Source organism: Xyrauchen texanus, chromosome 8 (assembly GCF_025860055.1).
Source record: "Xyrauchen texanus isolate HMW12.3.18 chromosome 8, RBS_HiC_50CHRs, whole genome shotgun sequence".
Classification (NCBI taxonomy): Eukaryota; Metazoa; Chordata; class Actinopteri; order Cypriniformes; family Catostomidae; genus Xyrauchen; species Xyrauchen texanus.
In genome coordinates, this window is record NC_068283.1 from 18,669,034 (window position 1) to 18,686,690 (window position 17,657).

Consider the following 17,657-nt stretch of genomic DNA (forward strand, 5'->3'; position numbering starts at 1 on the left):
AATCTACACTCTAATGGCAAAGCAAAAAGCAGATTTTTCATAACTCTGCAGATTTATTAAAAAGAAATACTGAAATATCACATAAGTATTCAGACCCTTAACTCAACACTTTTCTGAAGCACCTTCGGCAGCGATTACAGCCTCAAGTATTTTTGGGTATGATGCATCAAGCATTGCACACCTGGATTTGGGGATTTTCTGCCATTCTTCTCTGCAGATTCTCTCAAGCTCTGTCAGGTTGGATGGGGACCATCAGTGGACACCCATTTTCAGGTCTCTCTAGAGATGATTGATTGGGTTCAAGTCCTGGACTTTGTTTCATCAGACCAGAGAATCTTGTTTTTCACAGTATGAGAGTCTTTTAAGAGCTTTTTTTGCAAATTCTAAAATGGGCTTTCATGTGTCTTGCACAGAGGAGAGGCTTCCGCCTGGCCACTCTGCCATAAATCCCAGATCGGTGGAGTGTTGCAGTGATGAACTCAACCAGAGTGACCATTGGGTCACCCCTCTTGCCAACCCCTAGATTTCTCAGTTTGGCCATGCAGCCAGCTCAAGGAAGAGTCCTAGTTGTTCCAAACTTCTTCCATTTAAGAATTATGTACGCCACGCTGCGCTTGGGAAACTTCAATGCAGAAAAAAAGTAAAGCATTTTAGCACAAGAATGCAACATAACAAAATGTAAAAAAATTAAGGGGTCTGAATACTTTCTGAATGCACTGTAACTTACAAACTTAAGAAAAGGGAGTAATTTTTCAATAAAAACCTGTTCAGTGGCTTGCATGTTCATGCCTGAACTTGCAATCTTCAGCGCTACAAAAACGCCACAAACGAACATGTGAGCCACTGTGTATAAGCTCTATAATAAAATTCTTCTCCATCAATACAATCTCTATATCAATTATATATCTCTTGAATATCAATTCATTAAATGTTCTTTTGTGCTCAGTATAAGAAAGTCACACATGTTTGGAAAAACATTAGGATGAATAAATTATAATAGAATGTCTCGTTTTAGGGTGAATTATTCCTTTGACACACGGTTAAGGGAAAGATACATAAAACAAAAGGAGACAAACACAATTCCATTTCATGACATTTATTGATCAACTAGAAAATACTGAGATACTAAAAGAATTGAAAAACACTGAATGCTGGTTGCATCTTTAAAAAAAAAAAAAAAAACTCATTCCATTGAATTTTACGCACAAGTCAACAGCAATCTTCAATATCGGTATCAGTATTTTTTTTTTCTTTTTTTTTACTTAATTTTTTTTTTACAAGATTAAATGTGTGTACAAAGTATATCCATACTGATCTCCCCCTCTCATAAAAGGATCATTTACAAAACCTTGATGCATTTAAAATGTCAAATAATAAATTTAAAAACTATAGATTTCTAAAAAAAATAAAATAATTTTTTTGTAACAGGACCTTACCAATGCTGAAGGAACAGCAGAACAGCAGATAACTCTCTCATCTCCAACATTCATGAACACGTTTCTTCCCTCACTAGCAGCTACCTCACAGAATCCAAATTCAGCAGTATTGCACATTAAGCATGGAGGACTATTGTTCTGAGAGGGGGAATGTCATAAAGAAATAAAACAATGATTTAGAAAACAAAAAGAATCATGCAAACAGTGAACTCTATTAAGCTTCTACTCGGCTATACACCATTTTCTCTAATATGCCAGTTAAACCTTATACATCATAAAAGACACTCAAAAGGACCCTGGACAAGTAGCAGAGGACATCACCAATTCATCCCACATGACTGCTATAAGCAGAGGCCACCATCTCATACAGTGACCTGAAGGGGAAAGGGATGGACTCTGATCTCCATTACCGTACGTTCACACCAGAGGCGACGAGAGTGTCAAATCGACCGGAAGTCATTCATTTTCAATGACAGCCAGCGTCTCTCGGCGGCGAGTCTTGGGCGGTGTGGGCGTCAGATGAAAGGTCAAGTGCAGTCAACATTATGGTAATGAGCTGTGACAGTTCGTCGGCAACCTATTGGAATATAGAAGTGCTCCGCTCTAGCGAAGTCTAGAGAACACAACAGTGTAAACTTTGGTTCCCACCAAACATTAGTTCCGAAGATAAAATGGAGGAGAAACTAATTATTGCCGTGGCGGGTTTCCCAGTAATATATGATCTGGCCCTGTTTGTTTACAGGGATATAAAACCACCAAGACCACAGTTATTATTACAAATGTATTTTATTTTGATAACAAAGAACTATAATTTGAATTACTTTCTGCCATCGATCGATTTCTTATTTTCACATTTTAAAGAGTTCATGAGGATATACGCTACTTGTGATAGGTCGGCAAAAAGTAAATGGTCGACATGTCTGGATGTTTAAATTGCGGCCCCTTTAAATACAGTTCACAAAACAAAGCATTCTGAACAAACGTTGCCGCCTATTTCAACTACGTCAGAGCGTCCACGAGCGTTGAAGGCAGGGCAGCCAGAGCGAATTTTTACACTCTCGCCGCTTCTGGTGTTAATGTACTAACGTTACACTACGTCACAATAAGCAAAATATATATATTTTTGTTGATTGCTGTAATATTATTTCTAGAAGCATATATGCGATTTCTAAAACATGCAGACAAAAATACTCTAAAAAGTGCTTTACAGCTTGACTCAAGCTCAGAGTAAACATTTTCAGGGGCACTTAAATTGTACAATTCAATAAACAGGCAAATATTCAACACAAAATACATTTTGTATTCAAAGATCATGTCAAATCAAATCAGCTTGTGTAATGTTGCGTCAGATTCTCTGTGCATTATACTATTATTTGGCATTTGAATAGGCTTTGGGTATGTGTAAAATCCTCAACCAAATTAGGGGACTTAAAAAAAAATTAAACGGTCTGAACCGGAATAGGCTGAATATTGTTCAAAACCTCAAGACACCATACACAATGATAAAACAAGTTAAGAAATACAAACTATTGAATATCAACAAGATATCATCTCTTTAAGAGAGATTGGGCAATGTTATGAAATGTACGTAAAAACTTCAGACATAAGACATATTTCAATCATTACCGTTATACTATCTGTAATAGTGTTAAAACATTTCTAAGATGTAGAAGAAATTCTGAAATACTGAGTAGGCCAAATATGTTTCCAATCACTGAGACTGGAATTATCTAGTGTCCATACCCTTCTTGATCTCTCTATACTCCCACAAAAACAGGGGGATAATAAAAGCAAAACAACAAAGAATCAGGAAGAGTCAAATAAACATCATTCAGAGTCGTTGGGGTATTCATGAAAATGTAAAAACAGACAATGATTTAAAAAGCCCACACATGGTGACATAAAATGTGTAAAAATACCACTAAGAGAAAATATCAAATAAAAAAAAATCAAACCAAGGTGGGATGTAGTAAGAAATACAGATTTAAAAAATTTGGCTGGATATAATGAAAAAAAAAAAAAGAAAAAGAAAAAAAGATGTAGACTAAAGGCGGTGGCGGCAACTGCAGAAATATTGAATCAAATGAGGCTTCTAACCTTGTGTTTTTGAATATATCCTGGAAACCATACATGTTTACAACCATAACTGTTATTTCTACGTTACAGTCTAAAACCATGAGAAATGCACAAGAACACTTTCCTTGCCGGCATCTAACAAAACATGCTTTCAGCAAATACTTCCAAACTAAAAAAAAAAAACCTTCATACCTCCGTTGAACCATAAAAATGAGGTACAAATAAAGAACCATAATAATAATTAAGAAATAAAAGCAAGGCTGAAAAACATTGTCATTGTCAACATTGCCAGCTCAGCATATAATGAAGCCAAATAAATCAAATACATTTGACTGGTCTTGATTAAAGAAGCAGCAAATCCGTAGCCTGGTCCTAACAGCACACCAGAGCCTCTGATGACTGATGGCACTTTCTTTGGAACACAATATCAATCAGTGGGACCTATTTTCAAAGACAACATTCAGACTTTGATTCTGCCAGCATGTGGCAGCCTTTAGGGACCAAGGTTAAGGCTATTAAGGCCATGAACCAGAAAAAAACCGATTTAGAAAGGCAAAAATACCTCACCTTTCCCTAACAGATAACGTCGCCTTGTGCCTTTGCTCTGACCTGCTCAGCTATTTGTTAATTCTAAAAAAGTGCTTTCATGCATGACATGTAATTGCTTTCTGTGGGGAAGATTGGGGATATTTCTACAAAAAAAGGAAAGCCAAGTACAACAGATACGAAAAGCGAACATAGCTTGATTACATGGCGTTTTGAAATTGTCATTCTCCATCTCACTATCTCTCACTGACCCTGAGAAGCAATGAGAGAACAAAAATGTTTTTTCCAGCCCACCTGCACGGGGGATTGTCAAGGGAAGTCTGTCCTGTGTAAGATCAAGGACAGAATTTAAGTGCTTTCTGTTGTAAAACTACATTATGGGACAACTGGTTCTGAACACGGTCAAATTCCATAAACCATTTGTCCTGCAATAGTAGTTTTGATATTACGATTACATTTCTACATTTCATACGTCGTCATTGTAGTGGGCATCTGAGATCGGATCCAGTAACAACTAAGATATTTTTCTAAAACTAGTTCCTGATATTTATGCTTTAAATTTTATTCACAGTTTATTAAAGCTTTTTTCATCTTTTACTGTTTTAAAAAAAGTACTGTCACATAAACCTGATACACGAAAATAAAATATATTTGTCCATATTGTATATACTGTAGCTTTCTGTATTTACAAACGGGGTCATCTGCATGATTTCTCTAAAACAACCGTCCCTTTAGAACCCTTGACTCATTAAAAGAAACCTCCGTGAACAAAGAAACCTTTTTGGCCTCCGTGGCTGAGGGAGATGATCGTATAAATATTCAGATAGATCTTTCGGGCTGCTTGGTTGGAAAAGTGACTCACTTTTTCCACTGAATAAACCATTCTTGCAGACTTGCGAAAACCACAGTTCAGTCCTTGGGTCGTGAAGAAGGGGGAGACCTTTTATTTAAGTTCTCATCAAGTAGGGCCACAGCTAGAAGTCTGGTATTATTTTACCTGTCCAAATGTATTAGCAAGACCTTGTCCCTTTGAGTACTTGCAGGGGTCTAGTAGTAGTACACTGGACTGCGGAGCTTGTGGTGAAGATGGCTCTCTGGGCAGATAGGAACTGCAAGTGTTACATGCCCTGTCAGCTTAAATTACTCCTCCCATGAATTGGTCCCAGGGCCAAGAAAGCTGGTTTCAAGCAGGCCCTCTCACCCTCGAGACTGAGTCCCGCAGAAGTGGAGTCCCATCCATTCCAGCTGCACTGGTGATGGGTGAGATGAAAGGGCTCAGCTGTGTAAATGCGTTTGACACGTTTTGACTTTCTTGGACACATTTTCCTCTTTGCTTTCTTAAACAGAGATTCCTTAACTGCATAAGTCCAAAGAAATAATTTGTCCACCACATTCACATCACCAGATCAAGCAAGAGTGACCAACAAAAGGTGCTCCATAAACTGGCAAGATATTTTACGTCAAGTTCTGAATCTGTACTACATCATTTCTGCAATACTGAGTGATTCCAAGTTACAATTGACTTGAAAACATTAAGTGTCAAATGAATGTCACAGGTATGACATATCTTAAAGCAGTCTTAACTCAGGTAGTGACTGTAATCTCAGCCTCTTATGTGTGTCTTTGTCAGAACATGTTCCATACTTGTTGGATTAGTTGGACTTTGAGTAAAACCACCAAATTTGTCTAGCTCTTGTGTCTTGTATCTCTTCCTTATGTCCACGTCTCATTTGTTGCTCCTCAGCAGATGACGGGAACCCCATCAGTGTTAAATATCATTCCAGTGGTGGGTTCATAAGTGCCTGCTAGATAGTAAAGGTCTTCACTGTCCTGGTACTTCTTTGTTTTAATCATCTGCTCATATTGCTCTAGGCTGACCACCAGACATTTATGAGAAATGGTTTGAACATCATTCTCATCAATATGAGAGGACTGGTACAGTGCTCGCTAGAAAAAGAAAAGGGGAAATGGAGATCATTCAATATTTTTCCCAAAAAACAAAGACGATTATATGATTTATTGCATTGATTACCTTACCTCCATGAAGTCTTTCCTCTGGTTGGAAGCTTGCAGAACAGCAGGAAGACTTTGGCCAGACATTTCATCCCAGTTCTAAAAAAAAAATTTGAAAAGTTACAAACCCAGATTAAGGATAGATTTGGATAAAGTAAAAATCCAGTGCTAGTGTAAAAAAAAAAGAAAAAAAAAAGCCTTTGAGCATTTAAGCCTGCAACACATATTATGTTTGTTTATTGAGCACCAAGAGACCTTTTTGTCATGAAGTTTCTTTCCAGGGTTTGTTTCCTCTGGATGATAGAACCATTTGACCCGGACCACCATGTTGCTTCCCCAGGACTCCCACATGCTCTGGATGTGTCCAATGAAGGGGAGGTTGGGTCGTCCAGCAGACAGGAAAACCGCACAATCTCCAATACAGATCATTTCCTTCCCACGCATTATGGCCTTGTAGAAAAGCTTCTTTGCCTTCCCTTTCATTCCCCGCCTCTGATAAAAGTTGAAGGGAAAAATAGTTTTCTAGTGGAATTTAACAAAGCAAGACATGTGATTCTAGATTGGCACACACTGCGGTTGGCTTTTACAAAACCCAATATCCCTCAAATCTGACTCACCTGAGTAGGCTTTCCAAACCACTTCCACAGCTGTCTGGCAGGGAGGAAAGCTGAGATCTTGGGTCTGTTCTCTACAGAGGGAAGTCTTTGTCTTTTTGCCAACTCCTTGGTTGTTGGGAGGTGAATTCCCTCACGTCTTTTAGGGCGACCAACACCCTGCTTCACCTTCTGCTGCTTCTGGGACTTTTGTTGCTGGGAACACTGTTCCTGTTGGGTGGTAGAAGAATGTTGCTTCTGGAGCTTATGGATGTTGGCTGAAAGCCCTGCTTTTGCATTTGTCTCCTCTTCCTCCTCTTGAGGTGGCACCTGCTCCACAGGAGATGGTTGAGAAACAGTGACATGTTCTTCATCTGAGCTGCAGGAGGATTCTTCGTCACTGGTGGAGGAGGAGGATGATGAAGATGAGGAAGAGTGGGATCTGGCTGAGGATGAGGAGCTGCTGGTTGAAGAGCTGGACGAGGTGGGGCTTGATGCCCGTGAGCTGTTGGAGCTGGTGGAGTCTTGTTTGTTCTTCTTGTCCTGGGAAGCCCCTTGCTCTTCTCCATCTGATTCAGAGCTGCTACTGCTACTACTACTGCAGCTGGGACACTCTTGTTCCCTCTTTTCCTTATCCCCAGAGCTGCTCACCTTCATCAGACCATCACTGCCACATCCCAGCTTACGAACGCTGTAGGTGGACACGCTCTCTGCATTAGGGTGCTCTGCCTCAACTGGCTTGGTCTTTGCTTTCAATATTTTTTCAGTGGTGGTGGATACTGTCGTGTAGCTGACGCCCATTACTGACTTATTCTCACGTTTGGAGAGGTTCTGGCCCTCCATCATCATCAAGGCTTTGGTCTTCTTGGTTTTAGGTGACATGACTCCTTCATGGTCAAGTTTGATCAGGATTTCAGTTTGAGGTTGCTTGCGTTGCATTTTTACACCAAACGCTGATGTCTCCTCCTCTGCTTTTCGCAAGCGCTTGACTGGCTTTCCTTTCCCTGCGGGAATTGCAGTCCCATTGTTGGACATAAAAGAGGCCAGAGAAGTGGAGGGCTCATTATAGAGATCCACAGACAGAACTTTTCCATAGAGCGGTGGAGAATAGACAGACTGTGGCTGGGAACGCACTTTGGCTGGGGGCTTGATTCCTGTGGTTTTCTTCTGGCTTTCATTAGATACGGGAATGGAGGGACCGGCTTGCTTAATTTTTCTACCTGGCCGTGGGATGCTTTTTTGGCTGGACAGGGGCCTCTCGGGGACCTGCTTTGGGCCTGGTGTGTCAGTCTTTTCATGCTCCTTTGGAACGACTTCAGGCTCTGGAAAGTAGAACAGGAGGGAAGGTTTTAATATGCCAGACCAAAAACACACAGAATGCTGGGAGGCTGAAAGCTGTTACTGTTCTGGCAGAAAGCTTTTTTACCAACCATAAGAAAATGATTTAAAATCTATAAAACCACTAATACAGTTTTGCAAGTTCACTACATTTCTCATTTCAGTAATTTCTAGTTCTGACTGCTTTATGTTTAATTTAAACCAAATGTAATATTAACCTTTATGAATAATAATAATAGTAATTATGTTGTGCTTTTTTTTTTACTTGCTTAAATTTGAATGAGGGCAAGTGTTTGGTCTAAGGAGTGGAAATTACCAGGTTTTGGTTTGGGTTTTCTCCCTCGACCCCTACTTTTTGGGGCAGACTCCTCCGTGCTTTTGCGAGGCATCTCTTTGCCCTCATGTACATCCTTATTGCACTTCCTTCCTCGTCTTCTAGTGCTGGCCACAAGGAGGGCAGGGGATGGTTCTGCACCTGTTCAGACACACATTCAGTTTAGAAAATATAACTGAATGCGTTTGCATGCATCTTACATCGATTATGATTAATAAACGTGAAAGGTCATGTACATGACTTAAATGGTTTTCTTTCATTGCAAAAAACGATGAGCACACATAGATTATCCTGATGTACCCTGATGTCAGCTGCATCTAAACGCGTTTACAGGCATTCTTACCGGCTTATCCAATGTGCTCATAGTCAAGCACATGACTGTTTTTGATTTGATAACAATATCAGTTAAAAAAGATAATTTTTTTAATAAGTTCATTTTATTATAGTTATCAACATATTGTAGTGCATGTAAACATGCTCAATAATAGACACCAAAATTGTATAGAACATTTGTAATAGTTCAAAGCCTATTTGCCAGTTGAAAAATTAAATCTAAATAAATTGCTTTAGTAACCAAACTATTTGCAAATTTCCAAATGTTTCCCTTTGATATATTTTGAAAGCTATCATACACAAAATTCACAGCCAAATACACAGATATTAATATTTATACTCTGTGCTATTTAATATTGCACACAAATTGAAACCTCTCCGTTTCACTCAAATGCAATCCACTGGCAGCTTTTACTTTTTTACTCAATACTTCAAGAGCAAAACCAAACAAAATCAGTGGCTGCATATTGTCCAAATCAAACAAAGCACATATGGGGTGTTTATATATCTTGGACATTCAGGTAATGTTTTAGGCACTCTTTCGTGCCTTGGCATTTACTCCCTACTTTGCTGAATACTCACACTGAATCTTGTAGTCCGGCGGCAGCAACCTAATATGCGAGAGAGGGATCCGCCCAGCGTCTCCATCATCAAACTCCACTGTGATCAAGTCGTCCACTTCTTCCATATCTGGGCTCCCTGGGGACACGTAACAGAATTGAAGATTGACGCAAAGGAATGCACATCACCTCAATTTACGTTTCCACTGAGTAAAACAGAAAATACTGCAGCGCAAAAAGCAGCAGCATATTTCTCAGCGGTGCAGTTGAGGCTGCAGGGATTCATACAGGGCCTTTTCGTTCCATTGGTTGACAGCAGCAGCGGCAGCGACCTCCCTTTAAGAGTTTCTTGACAAGTCTTCAGCTCCCTCCCTTTCTTAGCAGGAGGGAAAATAAATAATAATAGAGCAGAGCTCCGCATGTAGCTAACCACATCATCCTTCATTCCCTGGCTCAGTTTATCTGGCAGTGCTTATGGGCTTGCTTGGCAAAAAGATTTAGATTAAAGGAAATGAAACAAGCCTGTGCTCTGAAAGGTTTTCTTACTGTGCCTCTGTTCGGAGCACAGTGGACATTTGTATGCAATTAAAGTTTTTGCACCTCACTGATTCTCATCCTATTTCTTTATTAATTCTCTTTAGTCTTTATCAATGAGATGCGATGAGAGCCAATTAAGTTGGCTGTTGTCATCATAGATGCCATATTTGATTTAAGCACTTGACTTTAATAATTTTTAATAAATTAAAAATTTCATTCACACAAAATTATTGTATTGGTTCAGAAGAATTTTAATATACTGCATGAGTCTTATCAATTACTTTTACTGTGATTTTATGGGTTTCTTTGTCCTTTTTCAGTTTGACAGACCAGAGTCAATTACATTATGGCGTAAATTATTTTAAATAATTCACCTTATGTGTTTCAAGGAAGAAAGTTATAAATGTTTGGAGCAACATTTATGTGAGTAAATGACAACATTTTCATTTTTGAGTGAATTATCCCTTTAATAGCCTGTGAAAAGCACTAAATTAAGCGGAACATGCAAGCCCTACCTCTTACGACTGTGCCAGGGTAGAGGCAACGGTACTGCTGGCTCCAGTAGGCTGCAATCCTGGTCCCTTGGGGAAGGTATCTGATGGAGGGGGGCTTCACATCAATTATCTGTAGGACAGAGGCAGTGAAAGAGATTAACCATGCAACACTTTACAACCATCTATTTGGTAAGATGAATAACTAATGAATCATTTTCTGGTAATGAGGAAATTTATTTTTTATATAATCCATCAAAGAGAGGCTGTTATGGCTAAGGTTGCTTTTGGCAGTGGTCTGCTTCCAATGGTTCATTAGGAAGGAGAGGCAGTAGTCAAGAGTGTGTGTGCCTAAATCAACAGACAGAGGTACTGGAGCAAAACAGGCCCTTAGCTTAATATCAGGGGAATGTGCTAAACCGTTTCTGTATTTCAGCATGCCCTGGGCATGTTAGCAGAGAGAGAGGAAGCCGAGGAGTGTGCCTGGAGTAAAACACAGGCCCGCTGTGGTGAGCCGTAACATGTATGTGGGTCAGTGACTAGTACAGGGCAGTGTTGTGTACTGACCGCCTCCTGTAGCAGCTGCTCCAGACAGTAGATATGTGGCCTGTTACCCCTCTCGCCCTCCACCACCACACTGTATCTATAAGATAGGACACAGCATCATGAGCCCAAAACAAACATAAAAAAGACTAAATCTGAAAGGCTCAAACACGGAGGTATAAATATAATGTCCTGGAAATAGTCAACAGAAACAGCATTCGCAACCTATATTACTTCCATAATTTAACATATTTCTGAGTGAAACAGAGCAATGCACCAGAGCAAAAATACAAGGCAGGACTTTTATCAAATGGGAATTGTAGACGTTAGATCCCAGAACAGAGCCAGACCTAAACAAATGTTTGCAGTCAATTGTCCACTTTTGGTTTAGATCTGTATTTATCTGTTTGTTTACTCACAATGGTGCTTATCCTGGATGTCTCAACTGAGCGAATACGTCACACGAGACCGCGTGAACTCAGCCCGCTTGTGAAGATTACCAGAATTGATGGATTACAGTTAAAAAGTACTTCTATATTAATATTTTTTCACAACAAAAGTGATCAAATCACTTTAGAAGACATTAATTTAACTGCTGGAGTCATATGGATGACGTTTATGCTGACTGTCTGTTCTTTTTGGAGCTTCAAAAGGTTGGATCACTCTCCACTTGCATTTTAAGGACCAACTATTTTTCAATTTTGATGGATTTGGAAACTGTGCTCAGTGCATAATGGTTTTGTCTAAAGAATATATCAACCGGGCTGTAGCAGAGAGATGCAGAGGGGCTAAATCAAAAGTCTCAGGAGCCCAAAAGCTGAGGCACTTTTAACATGCAGACAGGGCTCCTCTGAGAACTACACAGAGCTTTGAACCAGCCTTTATTCACAATACCCATCGAAGCCTGGCTTTCTCTCTAATCGCCCTCCCCTTTATTCATGCACGACTTCAGGGACGAAATTTGGAGGGCCGTGCATTCCTTGCCCGATAAGTTCATCCTTTTGTGGCTCTGTTTTTGTCTTTACTGTCAAGAAGCCAGTGCTGTGGGGGATATGCCTGATAAGTCAAACAGTTTCTTGACATATTGCAAGTGAGAGCCAAAATGGTCACCGACGCAAATGGAAAAAAGGAATAAAAGGCAGGCAGGCTAGGGTAGGTTAGTGCGTAGGCAGAACAGAATCCAAACATAGGCTTCTAGCTCCTGATTTGGAATATTATTGGAACATTATTCCAGGAAGTTCACTTCTAGTTCAAGACATATTACAGTTTCCACTGCCAAAGTGTACCACCAAGCAAATATATAGATATTGTTCAATTAAAAGAAAGCTTTAAAGGATTAATTCACCCAAAAATGAAAATACTGTCATCATTTACTCACCCTAATTTTGTTCCAAGCCTGTAGGACTTTCTTTTGTGGAATACAAAAGGAGAAATTTTGAAAGAATGAGCTGGCCATTTTTTCACTCCATGCAAATACAAAGAATGAGGACTGGAGCTTTCAAGCTTCTAAAAGGACGCAAAAGCATCATAAAAGAAGTCCACAGGACATACAAGGGTTTGCAATTTTGGGTAAACTAGTTCTTTAAGAGTCTTATGGGTTGTTGGAAAAAGAGGGAACACAGTGAGTGGCCCTTAAAGGCGCAGGTCACTCTGTATCTCTGCTTCTATAAGTCAGCATGGGTTCATGGGACTCAGAGCTAGCTTTCATAGGTGTCCATCACTGACTGGCAGCCTTATTACTGTGACATGGACCTGGGAGGTGATGTGGGACAACCTCCCGAGAACACTTCCTCCTGGTGCTGGCCTGAGGGGGAGGACTCTGCCAGCCAAACCTGATTGGTTGTGTCTGCAAAGCCTGGGATAAATTCACACCAGCTGCCTCATGGGGGAGAAAGATTGTCCAGGCTCAGACCACATGCAGCAGGGTTAAATATCTGTCTGTGGATGTTGTGGATGGCTCGCCTGATATAGGTTTACAATATGGGAATGTTCACCTTCACCAAAATGTGTTTGTTCGCAAGTGTAATGGAAGGTATTTTGTACTAATGGTCAGTATGGAGTCATTTCTAATGATAATAAATGTTCTTATGGAAAAGTTAATCTACTTTTATGTAGCTACATTGGACTTATCAATTTCAATGTGCTATACATTTTTTAAATGTCTCTTTGGAATATTTGATTATGATTGGTCAATAGCAACATTTAAAATGTTTTTTATTTTGCCAAACTGAATAAATGATCTTTGTCCGTGGCAACAGATTCCTACAGGAGGTATACCGATATATTGGTTTTACCGATTAATTGGTGCTGATAGAAGCTTTTTGGAACTATTGGTTATCTGCAAAAATGATGATTTTTTTTTAATTATTATTATTTTTTATTAATCTGTTTCTCTTTGACCAGAGCTGAAGGATTCTACTGTTAGAACAGCTTGGTTCTACAGTATAACAGCAGGCTTAAGAGGTGAAATTAAACAAACATGTGGGGATTTTCTGTATCTAAATCTTTCATCATTGACTATCCATATTTGTTTCCTCACTTCAATGCATATTTTGTTATTCTGATAAGATAATCAATGCATGCAAAAAAATTAATAAGTGACTATATGGAAATGTGCCCTTTCAACACATACATAGTTTCTTCAATTTCATAACCTTATTCCCCATTAAAATTTGGTGAATATAAAGCTAATGTGGTAAACAGTTTATTATAGAGCATTGTAATTAAGTTAAGTTACTTTAAAAATAAGAGCCCGTTGTGTTTTTTGGGCTTGTTAAAAGTCCCACGTTATGTACCAAATCTAAAAAATATTCTGGTTATTATTGGGAATTTGGTTGAACAACCTGCATCTTGGATTTTCTTAATTTTAGTCTATATATCAGTGCCTACATTTTTTTTTTAATTTTTATATTCTATGCATCGATATGCACTCAACCGATGAATTGGTTATCAGCCTTTCCCACCACAATAGTTAATAGTATCAGCAAAATCCACTATCGCTTGACCTATATAATTCCTACACTAGCTTTGCTAGTTTAATGTCTCTTGTGGTCTTCTCACATAATAAAATAATTTGAATTCAAAACAATAATTAATGTCCATTTATTGGACAAGTAGCCACATCAGGGCCTTGATTACCCAGAGAGTGAAAATATACCAGCACACAATGCTAGTTGTCACATAAATTTCCTCTCTAAGATGACATTCACGTACCATTGATTATTGTTAGAACAGAGACAGATGGAACTTTAGTGGTGAAAATTCTCTTTATACAGAGCCACTGTTTTAAAATGCAATTAAAGAAATTACACAAAAATGTCTGTGAAGGATGGAGTGAAAGCTTAAATTAGTTCCCCGTTACACATAATAATGGGCCTGTGCTATTAGCATGGTCTTCACGTTTGAAAGTGTGACAATGGCTTTGCCAAAGAACTTTTCAGAGCAGAAAATAAAGGCTTCATGGAAGCTGAAGCACAGGCAGAGATCAGACACATTTCCTTTCCCTGGATTTCAGTTCCAATTCAACACTAGCTGTGTGAATTATTAGCACAATTAAGCAATCAACTGTCATGAACTTCAAGCATGTTCATGCCCACAGAAGCCCAAGCTCTCCCCAACAGGCGCCGTTAATGAAGACAGGTGAGGCTCATACAGCAGCAGAAGCGGCGGCATATACATCTGAGTGGACAAAAATGGATTTTCAATCTCTAGATGTGTTTAAAAAACATATTTCCAGAGGGCAGGGCAAAGACCAAGTAAAGGCCTAAGAGACACAGTCCTGCACAAAAAAAGCTATTTTTAGTACATGAGACATATGCACAGATTTAGAGAGAAAGAGCGAGTGATATTTCACTGCCTTATGACAAATCACTCATTATTCCATGCAAACTTACAGTAAATTAACAGATTTGAATTACTGCTTTCTAAATAACCCAATTAAGTGTATGATTTTTACACTGCTAAATTAAATCAAACAGAATTGCAAAAATAATGACTTCAAACATGTTTCCTCAACAAACTCACACCATTGGTTAATATACATTACTGATTATTATAATTTTTTTAAAAATGAAAAGCATTTAGAAATATGTTGAAAATATTTTGAATAAACTTACATGAGATGAAGATATCAGTTTCAGTCATATCAAAAACCCAATTGTTTAATTTTACATAGAGCATGTTGCCCCATCATGGGTGCTGCCATGTTTACACCACATGACACCGTGACATGCAACTGATTGAGTTACTACCACAAATAATGACAATAATAATAACACGTTTACTTTATCATGGATAAACGGCGCAACATCAAACGGCAATCATGAGTGCACAGCGGTCTACAACCGGGAGAGAGCTGGAGAGTTGCAGGTCTCCGGCCACAGTCCAGCACACAACAATGCACGAAAATTAGTTTGGATTGAATCCAAGAATGTTTATAATAGAGATGTATGGAGTATGAGATGGTGAAAAACACAAAAAAACAGAAGACAAACAAAAATGTTTGACTAGAAGCAGCAGCAAACAAACTTTCAGTATACACAACGATGGGTGTCATTATAGAGACCTAAACCATAAGTCCTACTGGAACCGACTGGATGAGTATGATTCAAAGTCTTTCTAGCAAGTCAGTCCACTGTCTTTGCAATCTTTGGAACTCTCCTGGGAGGCTATTAACAGTCATGACAGTGCAGCTCCTATCTACTTAAAGGGAACACCAAAATCTCAAACTGCTTGCCAAGCTTACGTTATATATATATATATTTTTTACATCAGCAGTAAAATCTGACAACACCGGTATCATAAATTGTGCTTCTTTGACACATATTATGCTAAAATGTGACATTTTCAGGGATGTCTAGCTAAAGCAAATGTGCGTTCTCGAGTTGATTGACAGGTGATGTCTGTATCTAAAAGGTGATTGGCTCTTTTAACTGTATGGTGGGACTACCTTTCTACATCTGTTGACCGTTGAGCAAAGAGCTCCTTAGTTGGCCGTTTCAATTTCTCCCATTCATTTTAATTGAAGTGACCCATCTCTCATAAATAAATAGTCTCTGGTAAGATGCAGAGCCAATTAAAAACTTACTGAGTGCACCTTTAACCAATGTTGAAAAGCCCAAACAAAAGCACAACAGAGCCAGTGTTACACATTTCGTCCTACGAATGGCTTACTTACAGATATCTGTGCATTTTAAACTGGGTCATGAGACAGTATTTTAACACTGAAAAAAATTACACACTTCAGCTTTAAGAATTTAGTATGTTACAGGAACTAGCATCCAAATATCAACCCCCCCTTACAGAAGGTAGCTTGACCTCTCAGGCTCTCAAAACGCTGGAAGTTGGGAGAAGGATTGTGACGGGCAAGATTGATGGCTGCTCACCTCTCTCAGATTGATAAGAGGAAGATGAGGTTCTGTGCTGCATGCTAAATATGATCATTGAGCTGCTGTGGGCTGCAGCTTTAATGAAACTAAATTGGAGGGAAAACACGTTTCACAGAGGGCAGGAACAAAACAAATTTCCCTGGGCCAGATGCTGCAACCGTTTGACATTTTTTTCAGCAAATGAGATTAGCCTTTATAGAAATGACTTAAGGAATTCTCTTACCCCTAAGGAGCAAATGTCGGTATCCTTGCTGATGTTACACGTGTCCATTTGGGAATGAGGAATGACAGTTTAATTCTTAGTATGCACTTCTCAATATTCATTTAAAGATTTTAAAAAAGAAAGAAAAACTCTGAGAGTGTATCTTCTCTGGGTACCTCTTGTCACTTGTAAGAAAAATGTTGCACAGCAACAGTTGCAGTGATAGAATTATTCAGAAATGGTTTTAAAGCGGGGCTTAGCGAAGGGTCAAAAAAACACACTTATTGTCTATACAAAGTATACACAATTACTTGACCACTCTGGATGGGATTTTTACTTCTGGACCACTTCTGTGGTCTACAAATAAACTTAAATAGGTAAACAGTTCAGGAGACAGAGAACATAAGAAAAACAGCTTGGGTGGGGTTTCTTACATGTCAGGAGAGTGAACGGTGCTGACATGTCCGGCGTACAAGAGTTTGTCATCCATAGGGATGAGGACCCGTAGTCCATCCTGCAGTTCATCTTTGTTAATGACACAGTCCCGGGGGGCTGAGGGGGAAATGGAGGGAGGTAAGCAAGGCTAGAGAGATAGAGGTGTGTCCAAACTTGTGCCTCTAAATGAAGCCTGAGCCATCTCATTATCGCCTGAAATGCTCTAAATGTTGCAGAACACGTATGTGTGAGCTCATCCCATTAATGTACGAATGCAGTCAGGCCGAATTGATTTTCTGATTTTTAAATGGCGGATTAAGATAAAATAAGCTGTGAAATTACCTCTCCCTCACGTCATTCAGAAGACATTCAATTTTAATTGCATGCATGACCAAGAAAATGAAGTCTAAATTTAGTCGTAAAACAGCAATTAAAAATGGGAGAGCAATGGGGAAAAGAGCTCAGCTGTCTTGCTGAATGTGAACGATGTATGCGTTTCAGTGTTTCCTGCATGTTATCTCCAGATATTTTATAGCAGTGAGCTTAAAGTCTGAATTGAATTTGATGGCATAAAAATCCTGTGTACTGCCAAATAACGCCAAAACACACCACGTCTTTCTATTGCTTTGTTTACATTAGTCATGCTGTACGTTTGCAGTCTGAAAAAATTACCCTTATAAGTCGCTTCTATTAATGAATCAATGCAACTGACTGTTTAAATCAGTCTGATGAATCCTTCACTGAATTAACAAACTAAATCAGAATGGTTACATACGCTTCCCTTACTGAACCACAAGTCTCTATTTTCATTCATGACTCATAATCTGGTTCAA

The 17,657-nt window shown here is 39.0% G+C and overlaps 1 protein-coding gene across 1 annotated transcript in view; it reads right to left on the minus strand.

Annotated features, from left to right (window-relative positions):
- Positions 1 to 1,086: 1,086 nt before the first annotated feature.
- The window catches only part of LOC127647449 (trinucleotide repeat-containing gene 18 protein-like), a 102,659-nt gene continuing 86,088 nt past the window's right edge, over positions 1,087 to 17,657 (minus strand). The window contains 9 exon segments of the mRNA XM_052131696.1: positions 1,087 to 6,005; positions 6,096 to 6,170; positions 6,327 to 6,563; positions 6,689 to 7,986; positions 8,319 to 8,477; positions 9,252 to 9,368; positions 10,282 to 10,390; positions 10,825 to 10,900; positions 16,824 to 16,941. Of these exon segments, the coding sequence (XP_051987656.1) occupies positions 5,799 to 6,005; positions 6,096 to 6,170; positions 6,327 to 6,563; positions 6,689 to 7,986; positions 8,319 to 8,477; positions 9,252 to 9,368; positions 10,282 to 10,390; positions 10,825 to 10,900; positions 16,824 to 16,941 (2,396 nt within the window). The 3' untranslated portion in view covers positions 1,087 to 5,798.